The sequence below is a fragment of the Anomaloglossus baeobatrachus genome, chromosome 3, assembly GCF_048569485.1.
Source record: "Anomaloglossus baeobatrachus isolate aAnoBae1 chromosome 3, aAnoBae1.hap1, whole genome shotgun sequence".
Classification (NCBI taxonomy): domain Eukaryota; kingdom Metazoa; phylum Chordata; class Amphibia; order Anura; family Aromobatidae; genus Anomaloglossus; species Anomaloglossus baeobatrachus.
The window spans coordinates 404,868,641-404,884,446 of NC_134355.1; the positions used below are offsets into that span (position 1 = coordinate 404,868,641).

The window sequence follows — 15,806 nt, forward strand, 5'->3', positions numbered from 1 at the left end:
CACACTTGAGTTGTGCGGCATCCGTTACAATACATTGTGTGACGCATGTGACAGATGCCTTGCAAATAGTGTGATAATAAAGGCAACGGATTCCTGTGAAATAACGCATTGCGTTAAGTTTTCTAACTGCGAGAGAGAGAGATACCCCATCATCACCGCACACGCAGGCACTACCGCACTCATCATCATCACACACATCCCGGCACTACCGCCCCCATCATCACTGACACACAGGCACTACCGCACTCATCATCATCACACACATCCCAGCACTACTGCACCCATCATCACACACATCCCGGCACTACTGCACCCATCATCACCGAACACACCCCGGCACTACTGCACCCATCATTACCACACACACTCCGGCACTACAGCCCCCATCATCACCGCACACGCAGGCACTACCGCACCCATAATCACCGCACACACCCTGGCACTACTACACCCATCATCACCGCACACGCAGGCACTACCGCACTCATCATCATCACATACATCCCAGCACTACTGCACCCATCATCACCAAACACACCCCGGCACTACTGCACCATCATCACCGCACACACCCCGGCACTACCGCCCCCATCATCCCCGCATACACCGGCACTACTGCACCCGTCATCACCGCACACACCCCGGCACTACTGCACCCATCATCACCGCACACACCCCGGCTCTAATGCCCCCATCATCACCGAATACACACCGGCACTACCACACTCATCATCACCGCACACACGCAGGCACTACCGCACTCATCATCACCACACACATGCAGGCATTACCTCAGTGACATTCCCGCTGACAGCGCGACTCCCTTCAGTTGCTGCATGGAGCTCACAGAGAGCGGCGGTGTTCTACAGCCACTCCTGTCAGCTTGATGTAGCAGAGCTGGATGCGTCGCGGGACCTTGTGTGGATTACGCCAGACCTGGAGGGGTATTTGGGGATTTTAATAAAGTGATGAAAGAGGGTGTTTTTTTGTCTTTTATTCCAAATAAAGTATTTTTTCGGGTGTATGTGTTTATTTACTTTCACTTACAGGTTAATCATGGAATGTGTCTCATAGATGCCTGCCATGATTAACATAGGACTTAGTGGCAGCTATGGGCTTCCATTAATTCCTTATTACCTCGATTGCCATCGCACCAGGGCAATTTGGAATGAGCCGGGTAGAGTCCCAAGACTATCACATCTAATGGATGCGGAAATTCCAGGCGGCTGCTGACTGATATTTTTAGGCTGGGGGGCTCCCCATAACGTTGGGCTCCCCATCCTGAGAATACCAGCCTTCAGCCGTGTGGCTTTACCTTGGCTGGTATCAAAACTGGGGGGGACCGCACGTCGTTTTTTTTAACTATTTATTTATTTATTGTACTGCACGATATAGACCCACCCACTGGCGGCTCTGATTGGTTGCAGTGAGACAGCTGTCACTCAGCGTGGGGGCGTGTCTGACTGCAAGGAATCATAGGTGCCAGTGGGTGGGGAAAGCAGTGAATACTAGATGGAATAATGAGCGGCCGGCATTTTCAAAAGCAGGAGAAGCCGCCAGAGGAGTGTGACACCTGTGCAGCGCCGCGACGGTGATCAGTGAGTATGAGAGAGTGGGTGAGAGGGACGAGAGAGACCAAGAGTGATTTTAAACGATTTAGATCGTTCTGCTGGACATGCTGAGCATGCACAGTAGAACGTGATGGAATCCGTCAGTGGATTCCGCCACTTAGTACATTGCGGCGAAATCCGCCCCCATAGACAATCATTAGACACCTTGGCGGATTCTAACGGAGTCCATCAAAGTGCGTTATTTTAACGACCCAAAAAACGCTACATGCAGCGTTCCCTCTATTTGACGCTGCATCAAAATAACGATGCAGCCTCGTCCAGTGGATACAAGGCAGACACTTGCATTACGGTGCGTCATCAATACAAGTCTATGGAGAATAGCGCAATGCATCAACGGACTGCGCTATTCTCCATAGCGGCAGATTGCACTGAACGCAAGTGTGAAAGAAGCCTTAGGGGTACTTTGCACGTTGTGACATTGCTACTGCAATCTCGTCGGGGTCAAATTGAAAGTGACGCACATCTGGCGCCGGTAACGACGTCGCAACGTGTAAAGCCTAGAAGCACCGATAAACGATCGCAAAAGCGTCGAAAATCGGTGATCTGTGTAGTGTCGGTCATTTCCATAATTTCGCTGCAGCGACAGGTACGATGTTGTTCCTTGTTCCAGCGGCAGCACACATCGCTGTGTAGGAAGCCACAGGAGCGAGGAACATCCCCTTACCTGCAATGAGGAAGGAAGGAGGTGGGCGGGATGTTTACCTCCCACTCATCTCCGCCCCTCCGCTTCTATTGGCCGCCTGCCGTGTGATGTCGCTGTGACGCCGCATTACCCGCCCCCTTAGGAAGGAGGCGGGCTGCCGGCCAGAGCGACGTCGCAGGGCAGGTAAGTGCATGTGAAGCTGCCATAGCGATAATGTTTGCTACGGCAGCTATCACAAGAGATCGCATGTCCGACGGGGGTGGGGACTATCGCGCTCGGCATTGCTACAATCGGCTAGCGATGTCGCAGCGTGCAAAGTACCCCTTAGTGTATGTAAACTTTTGACTTTGCAGAAAGTAATGAAAATGCCTTGAAACATTCCCTCTCTCATATTCTGGCATTTGGAAAATATAAATAATTTTAGTAATCCCAATTAACCTAAAATGGGTAAGGTTTATTCTGATTTCATGTTGGATAGTGAGAAAAACATGCATATGTGTCTTTTTACATAGTGTATCTAAACTTTCGGTTTCAACTGTATGTCTATCTGTTATATGTCTATCTATCAATCCTATTTATCTATCATCTACTGTATCTAGCATCTTTCATATCTATTATGTACTGTATCTATCTATCTATCTATCTATCTATCTATCTATCTATCATATCTATTATCTACTTACAATCTATCTATCTTTCTATCTATCTATCTACTGTATTTATTATCTAAATGTCTATTAGGGATGGGCGGACCCAGACTGTAAAAGTCTGGATCTGCACAGTGTCAAAGTTGCCCAGGTGCCGAGTCTAGGAGTCCGTGTATTTTATCCGGATCCAGCACGCGAGAAATAAAAAGAAATAAAGGAAAAATAAAGAAAATAAGAATGAAGCGAGCACTTCATACTTACCAAGGCTCCGGCCCGGCTGTACACTGCTCCTGTGGCCTCCTTGGGCTGCTCATTATCGCTAATTTCATTTGCACTGCTTTCCCCGCCCACCAGCCAGCCTAGCTTCTGTGATTGGTTGCAGTCAGACTTGCCTCCAGCCTATGTGATGGTGTCTGCCTGCAGTCATTGCTCATTGCAGCTCATTTATTCTCTGGAGCTCACAGCAGGCAGTCATGTTCTATGACCACTTGCTGTGACTAAAATAGAGCAGAGCTGGAATCACTTTGGGCCTCGTGTGGATTACGTTGGACCTGCAGGGGTGTGTTGGGGTTAATAAAGTGGTGAAAGAGGGTGTATTTTGTATTTTAGTCCAAATAATTTTTATTTTTGCTGTTTGTGTTTATTTACTTTTACTTATAGATTAGTAATCTAGGGTTTAGTAGCAGCTGTGCACTGTTATTAACCCCTTATTACCCTTATTGCCACCACACCAGGGCAATGGGGAAGAGCCAGGTAAAGCATTGGGCTTGTCATATCTAATGGATGTGACAATTTCTGGGGGCTGGAAGCTGATATTTTTAGGCTCGTTCTCTCCAGCCTGAGAATACCAGCCCCCAGCTGTTGGGCTTTATCTTCGTTGGGTATCAAAATTAGCCAGAACCTTCCGTCTGTTTTTTTTTATTTTTTATTTAAATTAAAAAAAAAAGCCACCTGCGGTTCCTCTTAGGCCGGAATCACACTTGCAAGGGACTCTAATGAGTCTCGCATCACATCACCCGGCATGACCGCACACTCTCCTGACAGCAGCGGGTCGGCTGCATGCATTTCTATGCAGCTGAGATGCTCCTGTCCGGAGAGCATCAGGCCATGTCGGGTAATGTAATGCGAAACTCGTGAGAGTCCCTCACTCGTGTGACTCTGGCCTTATTTTGATACACAGCCAAGATAAAGCCCGAGAGCTGGTGGCTGCAGCCTGTAACCGTGGGCTTTATCTGTGCTGGTATCAAAATATGGGGGCTCTACAATAATTGTTTTATTTCTTCAATTATTTTTATACCACGATACTGATCAGCAGGCATTTGCACTGCTTTCTCCGCCCACCAGCCGCCCTGGCACCTGTAATTGTTTGCAGTCAGCTGACACGCTGCCACTCAGGGTGGAACGCCTCTGACTGCAACCAATTACACATGCCGGTGGGTGGAGAAAGCAATGAATATTCAATGAGGGTTAATTGTCAGCTCCAGAATGCAATATATGACCTGGAAGCAGATTGCCCTCATGATGGGTCTTCAGTTAGTACACTGCGCGCTCCTACACCCCTATTCCTTCTACCAACATTTTTAATCTCTGGATTTTGGTCCCTATAGATTTATATGGGTACCGTATTTCAGACCGGATCCGGATTTTTTTTTAAATTCAGCAGGTCACGCCGGTCCCGCTTTTCTGCAGGTCTGCCCAGCTCTAATGTTTATCTATCTATCTACAGTTAGGTCCAGAAATATTTGGGCAGTGACACAATTTGTGCGAGTTGGGCTCTGCATGCCACCACATGGGATTTGAAATGAAACCTCTACAACAGAATTCAAGTGCAGATTGTAACGTTTAATTTGAAGGTTTGAACAAAAATATCTGATAGAAATTGTAGGAATTGTACACATTTCTTTACAAACACTCCACATTTTAGGAGGTCAAAAGTAATTGGACAAATAAACCAAACCCAAACAAAATATTTTTATTTTCAATATTTTGTTGCGAATCCTTTGGAGGCAATCACTGCCTTAAGTCTGGAACCCATAGACATCACCAAACGCTGGGTTTCCTCCTTCTTAATGCTTTGCCAGGCCATCACAGCCGCAGCCTTCAGGTCTTGCTTGTTTGTGGGTCTTTCCGTCTTAAGTCTGGATTTGAGCAAGTGAAATGCATGCTCAATTGGGTTAAGATCTGGTGATTGACTTGGCCATTGCAGAATGTTCCACTTTTTTGCACTCATGAACTCCTGGGTAGCTTTGGCTGTATGCTTGGGGTCATTGTCCATCTGTACTTTGAAGCGCCGTCTGATCAACTTTGCGGCATTTGGCTGAATCTGGGCTGAAAGTATATCCCGGTACACTTCAGAATTCATCCGGCTACTCTTGTCTGCTGTTATGTCATCAATAAACACAAGTGACCCAGTGCCATTGAAAGCCATGCATGCCCATGCCATCACGTTGCCTCCACCATGTTTTACAGAGGATGTGGTGTGCCTTGGATCATGTGCCGTTCCCTTTCTTCTCCAACCTTTTTTCTTCCCATCATTCTGGTACAGGTTGATCTTGGTCTCATCTGTCCATAGAAAACTTTTCCAGAACTGAGCTGGCTTCATTAGGTGTTTTTCAGCAAATTCAACTCTGGCCTGTCTATTTTTGGAATTGATGAATGGTTTGCATCTAGATGTGAACCCTTTGTATTTACTTTCATGGAGTCTTCTCTTTACTGTTGACTTAGAGAGAGATACACCTACTTCACTGAGAGTGTTCTGGACTTCAGTTGATGTTGTGAACGGGTTCTTCTTCACCAAAGAAAGTATGCGGCGATCATCCACCAATGTTGTCATCCGTGGACGCCCAGGCCTTTTTGAGTTCCCAAGCTCACCAGTCAATTCCTTTTTCCTCAGAATGTACCCGACTGTTGATTTTGCTACTCCAAGCATGTCTGCTATCTCTCTGATGGATTTTTTCTTTTTTTTCAGCCTCAGGATGTTTTGCTTCACCTCAATTGAAAGTTCCTTAGACCGCATGTTGTCTGGTCACAGCAACAGCTTCCAAATGCAAAACCACACACCTGTAATGAACCCCAGACCTTTTAACTACTTCATTGATTACAGGTTAACGAGGGAGACGCCTTCAGAGTTAATTGCAGCCCTTAGAGTCCCTTGTCCAATTACTTTTGGTCCCTTGGAAAAGAGGAGGCTATGCATTACAGAGCTATGATTCCTAAACCCTTTCTCCAATTTGGATGTGAAAACTCTCATATTGCAGCTGGGAGTGTGCACTTTCAGCCCATATTATATATATAATTGTATTTCTGAACATGTTTTTGTAAACAGCTAAAATAACAAAACTTGTGTCACTGTCCAAATATTTCTGGCCCTGACTGTATCTATCTATCTATCTATCTATCTATCTATCTATCTATCTATCTATCTATCGTGTTAGCATCTCTTAATTGCAGCATGAGCTCTATATATTTATAGGACTTTATCACTGACATATGGTAGATAAAAAATAAGAAATGTAATACATTGTAATAGTAAAGTGTTTAGCAAAATTGTGGAAGATATAGGACATGTTTTGATTAAGATATTACTCAATTTCTACTTATCCATTAGAAGATTCCTTTAAAAAACACTTTTCAGTATTTCAATATACTTATGACCTCCAGCATTTTTTTTTTCCTAAAGCTCGCACTAAACATAGAATAATGTTATACCCCAGAGAATGTGTAGGCAGACAAGCATAGGCAGGATGATTGTATAATTATGAATGTTTTTCAGCATAGGTTCACGGAAGTGTTGCACTATACCTGAAAGATATATCTTAATGAACACATTAGAAAGACACATCAAACAAAATATTAAAAATAATGACTTAAGAAAGACATTACGGTATTTAAAATGTTTCATTCTAAAGTTACTTAACATGTCTAAACAAATAGGAGTAATGTAAGGTCATAAATTTTCTTATTTATAATACTTCTTAAACATTAAAAATTACTTTTATTAAGTGAATTTAAGTGCTCCTATATAGCAATCGTAACCAGCAGAAATATGAAAGTATTATCTGGAACCAAAAAAAGCCCACATCATCAACAATGCAGCAGTTCTATTTTCTGGATCATTCACACATTCATATAATTCACTTGTTAGTAAATACTTTTAACTGCTTTAAAGTGATTCTCCATATTTTAGGTCCAAAATTCTGTGCTGACTGATCTCTTAAAGGGAACTGGTCACATCCAAAACCCTATTAACCTGCATATATAGGGTTAATCTGCAGGTTATGCCATGAATGTGTTGTGTGGCTGAGACCTTTGTCTAGGATTAGAAGGTCAGAGAGATTAGCAAATTGTAGTTGCTCTTTAAGGGGTGCTTCACACACAGCGAGCTCGCTGCCGAGATCGCTGCTGAGTCACGCTTTTTGTGACGCAGCAGTGACCTCATTAGCGATCTCGCTGTGTGTGACAATGAGCAGCGATCTGGCCCCTGCTGCGAGATCGCTGCTCGTTACACACAGCCCTGGTTCGTTTTCTTCAAAGGCGCTCTCCCGCTGTGACACACAGATCGCTGTGTGTGACAGCGAGAGAGCGACAAATGAAGCGAGCAGGGAGCAGGAGCCGGCGTCTGACAGCTGAGGTAAGCTGTAACCAAGATAAACATCGGGTAACCAAGGTGGTTACCCGATATTTACCTTAGTTACCAGCCTCCGCAGCTCTCACGCTGCCTGTGCTGCCGGCTCCGGCTCTCTGCACATGTAGCTGCTGTACACATCGGGTTAATTAACCCGATGTGTACAGCAGCTAGGAGAGCAAGGAGCCAGCGCTCAGTGTGCACGGCTCCCTGCTCCCTGCACACACAGCTAAGCGGTGTGCGCTGGTAACTAATGTAAACATCGGGTAACCATACCCGATGTGTACCTTAGTTACCAGTCTCCGCAGCTTCCAGACGGCGGCTCCGTGCAAGCGCAGCGTCGCTTGCACGACGCTGCTGGCTGGGGGCTGTTCACTGGTCGCTGGTGAGATCTGCCTGTTTGACAGCTCACCAGTGACCATGTAGCGATGCAGCAGCGATCCTGACCAGGTCAGATCGCTGGTCGGATCACTGCTGCATCGCTAAGTGTGAAGGTACGCTAACATGAGTAGAGCCAATTTATTTTCATTAGGCGTTAAAGGAGTTAAGAGTTCCTCTTTGATCCTCCTGAGATTCCATATAGCTCTTATCTTTGCTGTTGCACCTTGCTGCAACTCCCTTTCATTATTTAAAATGTAATAAAGAGCTGTGGAAAGAAAGCACAATAGGGTCTTACCCCTATATGGAAAGGGTAGAAATGTAAAATCAAACTCACCTATAGTGGTTGTGCTAGTCACAACCCCTATAAAAGCATGTGAAATCCAGGTCAAAGGCAGCAGTCCCAGGTTAGGCTGATAACAGAGAGTCGTTTTCATTATTTAAACTCACTCCTTACTCTCCCATATGCCTTTTATAGTTCTTCTATGCTGATCTACCAGGAATAAGTCATCCTTGTTGAAGCTGTGGCATTCAGTTTGTTGTTTTATTCCTGCTTGTTTGTCTCTCTCTCAGTGTTGTCCTGTTGTAGTAGTAAGACTAGCATTTTGCTGCTAGGGCTAACCCAGGGGTGGCCAGGGCATAGGAATATGATCGCACACGGGGGAATTATCTATCTAGGCACAATAGGGTGAGCAGGGTTCAGTCTCATGTGAGTGTATAGGGGCTACTCCTACCCCCTATGCCTATTGTCAGGGCCCTCTTTTTCCCTGGTTTCTTCCCTTCTTTTGTGCTGCACGTTGGGACATCTCGTTGCCTTGTCGTGACAGGTTAATAGCTTTTGGTACCTGCATGGCACCTACACATGGAAATTACCTTTTTACCCTGGCAGCATTTGGGTATCAGTCATTGGGGTGGCACCGGTATGGGTTTAGTCATGCCTCTGTGTATCAAATGCGGAGGCTATAACTGTGCCTCCCTGCAGAGACTGACAGCCGTTCATCAATAGAGGAAGCTGTCAGTCAGTGTGGGGGACAGTGTTACAACCGCCGCTATTGATACATAGTGACTGAACCTGTGCTGATGCTACCCCCATGATTGAAACCCAAACACTGCCGTGAAGACTAAAGAACTTTCTGTCCAATGCCAAGTACAGGTTTTCATACTGAGTCTGGTGCGTTATTATTGATTCCTATCCCAGCTTGTTTTTACTACCCCTTCTGTCTAATCTTGGGACTGTTATCTTCTTTTGACTCTCTATTGAATAAGCTCTGTTTTTTACTGGTTGAATTCTGGCCCTTCTCTCCTTATTATGACCCCAGCTATATTCCTGACTTCTTTGATGTCTAATGATTTCCCCTTGTTCCTCAGGTTTTCACATGACTTTGCAACCAGTCTAATGCCAACTGGATCCACCAGCCAGCAGCTACTTTGAGGACCCAAAACAGGCATTCTTTGGGACTTGATTAGTGGAGTGGCTAGCCCCACGAATATCTGTGGAAGTGCTCTTAAGAGTTGACAGAACTCCATAATAAACAGTCCCCCATAACTGTACGCTTTGGGTCATTGTCTTTTTGCATTAACCAAAGTACCTTCAGATTAAGATCATAGACTGCTGGCCTTACATTTTTGAATTGAACTAATTCATTCCCCAGAATAGCTGCTCTAAATAAGTGTTCCCTCTACAATCCTTTACAGATGAAATGATGTTGTTTTGGTGTTGCTTGAGGGTTGGTCTTTAGTGTTGCTCTGTAGGTTTTTCTCGACAGCAAAGGCTTCCATTCCAAAACCATTGTTATTCAATATGTTTCTTACAGTGGATAAATGACCGTAGGTTTTCACAGTTTCTACAATATCCAGGAGGTCTGTTAATTGTGTTCTTTCTTCCCTTTTTCTGAATTTTCATTGTGCTCTTGGACTGATTTACACTCCTAGGGAAAATAGCAACAATCCTGATTTTTTCTATTTGTAGAAAATTGCTGTACACTCAGGTCTTTACCAATGCCCTACTGGCTCTATAACATGTCTGCAGCAGTCCTTTTAAAGTTGTTTGCGTTAAAGGTTGGTTGAAACATCTTATTTAAGTAGAACAGATTTGTAAGCTACCAGACATTGACTGCCATTTTTTTGTTGATAAAACATTGGTCAAATGGACACTTTCATTCTCTTTTCCTTAATAGAAACATCTTTTGTCAGTTATATTGGACCAATCAATAATACAAAATATACATTTGTATTCAGATGTACATTTTCAAAATACTGCAATGAATCAACTTGTATTTATAGCTACCGCATATACATATTGATATTTCGGACCACATATGACAGGTTTTTTATCTAGGTATTTGAGGGTATGTTCCTCATCAAGTGACATATATTAATCAAGTGAACTTACAGATTGCTTCTCAAGGCAAGCATAGATTTCAAGGGTTATATATAGAGGTGAGTGAAAAGATTCAGGTGGAATTGAATTTTACTTGAATTTCACAAAAATCCCCATTTCCATGTAAATACAAAATTATTGTGGCCGTCGGCCGCCATTTTTCTGAATCAACTGAATCAGAAAAGGCCATCAAACTCTTACAAAATTAAAAAAAGCCTTGTTCTAACCTCTCCCCTTCCCCCACCCTCGACTGCTCACCACCACCCATCCTGTTATCCAAGTTTTCTACATCCAGGTGGGTTTAGCACATGCACCAGCAAAGGTCACAGCTCATGATGTAATGGTGCGCGGCAATAGTGTGCAACTTAGCCTTTGTGGATGCATGACCAGAACCCTCCAGGGGCTAGCAAACCTGGAGGCATCAGTCTAGTGACAGAGGCTCCGAGAATTTCAGTGCTATGGAAGTCAATCCAAAGATGCAATATGGACTAGATGTGTGGTGGTGAGGAGCAGAGGGGTTGGAGATGTGAACCCTGAGTATAAAGATTTGTATTATTTTTTTACACATTACAATTATTATGCTCTGGAAAGACCCAAAATAAGGGACTTTAAATTTGAAGAGAATAACTTCTCCGCAAATTGAATGTCCCAGAAAAAGCCATGCGAACAGGGGAATTTTGAATGAGCCCCTCCTCTCTTATTAAATAACTAGAAGGTGGCCCGATTCTACGCATCGGGTATTCTAGAATTTACGTATTGTGTAGTTAATGTATGATTTTTGTTATATATATATATATAGATGTTGTTGTCTGTAGTTACCAAGTGTTTGTGTAGGGCGCTGTACATGTTCTGGGTGTTGTCTGTGTGTGGCTTATGGTGAGAGCGGTGTTGTATGTGTGTTGCATTGTTTGTGGAGCGCTGTGTGTCTGTAGCGTTGTGTGTGTGTGTGTTGCGCGGTTTGTGTGGGTGTGGTGTGTTTTGGGGGGAGGTATGTTTTGTGCAATGTGTGTGTGTTGCGTGGTATGTGCGTATATTTATGTATGCCGCGGTGTTTGTGTGTTGGGTGTTGTGTGTGTGCAGCATTGTCTGTGTGTGTGGGTGTCTGTAGGGCGGTGTTTGTGGTTCCCAGTGTGTGTGTGGTGTGTTGTGTGTGTGTGTGTGTTGTGGGGAGGTGTGCACCTCCCATCGTGCTCCATCCCCCATGCTGCGCACCCCCCATCGTGCTCCATCCACCATGCTGCGCACTCCCAAACATGCTCCATCCGCCATGCTGCGCACTCCCAAACGTGCTCCATCCGCCATGCTGCGCACTCCCAAACGTGGTCCATCCGCCATGCTGCGCACTCCCAAACGTGCTCCATCCGCCATGCTGCGCACTCCCAAACGTGCTCCATCCGCCATGCTGCGCACTCCCAAACATGCTCCATCCACCATGCTGCACACTCCCAAACGTGCTCCATCCGCCATGCTGCGCAGTCCCAAACGTGCTCCATACCCCATGCTGCGCACTCCCAAACGTGCTCCATCCCCCATGCTGCAGCAGCATCAGCCTTTCTGCCCCCAGCATCAGCCTCTCTCCTCCCAGCATCAGCCTCTCTCCTCCCACCATCAGCCTCTCTCCTCCCAGCATCAGCCTCTCTCCTCCCAGCATCAGCCTCTCTGTCCCCAGCATCAGCCTCTCTGTCCCCAGCATCAGCCTCTCTCCTCCCAGCCTCAGCCTCCCCCAGCATCAGCCTCTCTTCTCTCAGCCTCCCCCCTCCCAGCCTCCCCCAGCATCAGCCTCCCCCTCCCAGCATCCCCCAGCATCAGCCTCTCGCCTCCCAGCCTCCCCCAGCATCAGCCTCTCTCCTCCCAGCCTCCCCCCGCATCAGCCTCTCTCCTCCCAGCCTCCTCCAGCATCAGCCTCTCTCCTCCCAGCCTCCCCCAGCATCAGCCTCCCCCTCCCAGGCTTCCCCAGGATCAGCCTCTCTACTCCCAGCCTCCGTTCTCCCAGCCTCCCCGAGCATCAGCCTCTCTCCTCTCAGCCTCCCCCAGCATCAGCCTCTCTCCTCTCAGCCTCCCCCAGCATCAGCCTACACCCTCCCAGCCTCCCCCAGCATCAGCCTACCCCAGCATCACCCTACCCCAGCATCAGCCTACCCCAGCATCAGCCTCTCTCCTCCCAGCCTCCCCCAGCATCAGTCTCCCCCTCCCAGCCTTCCCCAGGATCAGCCTCTCTTCTCCCAGACTCCCCCAGCACGCCATGCTCCTCTGCCGACACTCACGGATCCGATCGCATACACTTACACACACACACTCACACATCTGAACACACTCACACACATCCGATCGCATACACTCACACACACACTGAAGATATCGCACATACGCGCTCACACTCACAACATCCGGAGATACCACATGCTTCTGGCCATGTGATCCTCCGGCAGGTCCTGAAAGGTCACTCCACAGTATCGCCGCCGAGAAGCAAGCAATATACCAGGATGTTGTGAGTGTGTGGATGCGATGTGATGTGTGTGTGAGAGTGAGTGTGATCTGATTGTGTGTGTGTTGTTATGTGTGTGCGTGTGTATGTTCCGCTGCTGCAGGACCTTGATGCGCTGGTAACTATGCTACCATGGTTACCAGCGTATCCCGTCCCCCGCTCGCACGGGAGCCCACACCAGCATACGGCGGCAACCCCAGCAATGCGAGGGTATGTGTTGGCTGGGTTGGCGGCGTACGCTGATGTGGGCTCCCGGGGGTACAGTACTCACCTGGGAGTCATGGCTCCGTGTCGGTTCGGGGAATGCGTGCAAGGGGCGGGACCAGAGCGAGCGTAAATTGTGTGAGGGGGCGGGGCGTGGCCGAGTTGCCAATGCGTGCAGGGTGCCGGGGCGAGAGGCCAATCCGTGTGGGGGGCGGAGCCTGGGCAAGCAGCCGGCCAATCTGTGTGAGGGGCGGAGCCTGGGAGAGCGGCCAATCTGTGCGGGGGGGCGGGGCCATGGCGAGCCCAGCGGCCAATCAGCTTTGTGTCACCGTAAGGACACAATTTTGGAGCAAGACAGACAGACAGACAGACAGACAGAATAAGGCAATTATATATATATAGATTGGTTATCCAACATTTTGTAAAAATCTGTACATCATTTAATATGACCATATTTTCTCTTTAAACAGGTTGCAGAACTGCACCAAATGACTTGGTTTTCATACTCGATGGATCATGGAGTGTGGGTCCTGAAAATTTTGAAATACTTAAAAAATGGGTTGTTAATATTACAAGCAATTTTGATATTGGACCAAAGTTCACTCAAGTTGGAGTGGTGCAGTATAGTGACTATCCTGTTCTCGAAATTCCCCTTGGACGCCATGAGTCAATTGATGACCTAATCAAAAGAATGGAAGCGATTGAATATTTGGGAGGGAATACACGCACTGGAAATGCCATTCAATTTGCAGTGGACAATCTTTTTGCTAGATCTTTGAGACCGCTAACCAAAATCGCCATTGTTTTAACTGATGGAAAATCTCAAGATGATGTCAAATACATAGCAGAAGAAGCAAGAAGGAATAAAATTACTCTTTTTGCTATTGGAGTAGGCTCAGAAATTGAAGAAAGTGAACTTAAAGCAATAGCTAATAAACCATCATCTACTTATGTGTTTTATGTGGAAGATTACATTGCCATATCCAGAATACGAGAAATAATGAAGCAAAAGCTCTGTGAAGGTAATTTATTTCTATGAGTTTGAATAAGAATGTAGATTTCCATGTTTCAAAATGAAATCATGAAGGAAAATTTGGTAAGAAGAAAAAATCACTACACTACATGATGTTTTTATTCTAGAGCCCTGAAATGGATTCTACGTCACATACAGTATGTCAAATTAACAATATGCCTGAGTATTCATGCTTTTCAACATCATAAGAACAGTTCATGTTTTTTCCTTTTTTCTCCCGTTAGTTTGCAGTTATTACTCATTCACTTATGTTCATTCCTCCATTCGTCAGTGACAAAAATGATCCCATTGTTACCCATTGGGTCAGTTTGCATTGGAAGACACTAGTAGACAAGGTAGATAACATGACCTGTAAATATGAGACCATCAATTTTCATAGTATCGAATTTGAGCCAAATTTCCCAAAATTTGTGGTATTACACAACTTTGAAGATTTTGAGAATCAATGCTTGGGTTCATGAACATAGAAACATAAAATCTTGCTCTGCACCATTTCCCATACTGCTGAAGCATCAGAAAGTGGAGTAATATCATTTTGCTTTGCTGCTTGGGCTTCCTCATAATGTCCTGCAGCTGCGATATTGTACAGATTATTGTACCTTGTAGAGTGGTGGTCAATACCTGGACCATAACAGATCAGCAGTTCTCAGGGAGCAGAGTCTGCACGGCAGAGTCATTTTACATCTCCAGAGACATACTGGGTAAGTGTCTTTCTTCTGTAAAGGGTAAGATCTTATGGTGGGTTCCTCTCTCTCTTTCTCTCTTTGGGCACACATTAAGTATTTTCTGCAGACATTTCTGCACAAAAAATGTTTTTCTTTGCAGAAAAAACTGTGGAAATACAAGTGGTTTTGATGCATTTTTTACTTACATTTTTTTCCCATGCATTAGGGTGTGTGAAAAAATCTGCAAAAATGTTGAAAGAATTCACTTAAAACATGAAACTGCCTAAAATCTGCAAAGAAAAAATAAGCAATGTGTGCATGAGACTTCAGGAATCTCATTCACTTTGTTGGTATTAGGAAATGCTTCAGTTTTTGTGAAAAAACTCCATAGAAAAACTCAACAAAAACACAGCAAACACTTAACATGCGCACATACCCTTCTGTAGACTGTAAGATCTTATGATCTGGGGGGTTCTTTGTTTCTCTCACCTGTCTCTTATAATCAGTGGTGTCCTTTCCCTTTTCAGTAAAGTGTAAGCTCCTATATTCATCAAACGTCTCACTGTCCTCTCCCCCACATGTATTTTCTCAGCAATTACAAACTTTTTAGTATTGAGATTAGTGAGAATATATTTGTTTAAAAACTAATTTTTTGGAATAATTTGTTGGTTGGCAAATTTGAATTTGAAAATAATAATAACAATAATAATATGTTTTCATTTATATAGCGCTATTAATTCCACAGCGTTTTACATACATCAGCAACACTGTCTCCATTGGGGCTCACAATCTAAATTCCCTATCAGTATGTTTATGAAAAAAATCGCTAATCTCTATTTATAACCCTTCCAAGATTGATGTGTGGCAAGGATTGCTTCTCTAAGCTCATTGCTGTTATCTGTCCTCCTTGACATTGTATTAACACTCACCAAAGTGCTCCTGGCCAACAAACTAATTTTGGGGGCAAAATCGGCAAAATCAGCAAATTTTAATTTCAAATATCTGCTCATCACTAGTGACCTGCAATGTTTTCTGTCCAGCTTTAGACACCTGCCAGGGGAACAAAATCCAAATTTTTTTTTATCAGTTGTGTTACCTTATCGGCTCTGATCCAAC

General features: G+C 45.1%; 1 protein-coding gene across 1 annotated transcript in view; it reads left to right on the plus strand.

The window, feature by feature from the left end:
* The window catches only part of COL21A1 (collagen type XXI alpha 1 chain), a 415,279-nt gene that overhangs the window by 34,082 nt on the left and 365,391 nt on the right, over positions 1 to 15,806 (plus strand). Inside the window, exon 2 of the mRNA XM_075340296.1 lies at positions 13,463 to 14,014. Coding sequence (XP_075196411.1) covers positions 13,463 to 14,014 — 552 coding nt within the window. The remainder of the gene's footprint in view (positions 1 to 13,462; positions 14,015 to 15,806) is intronic.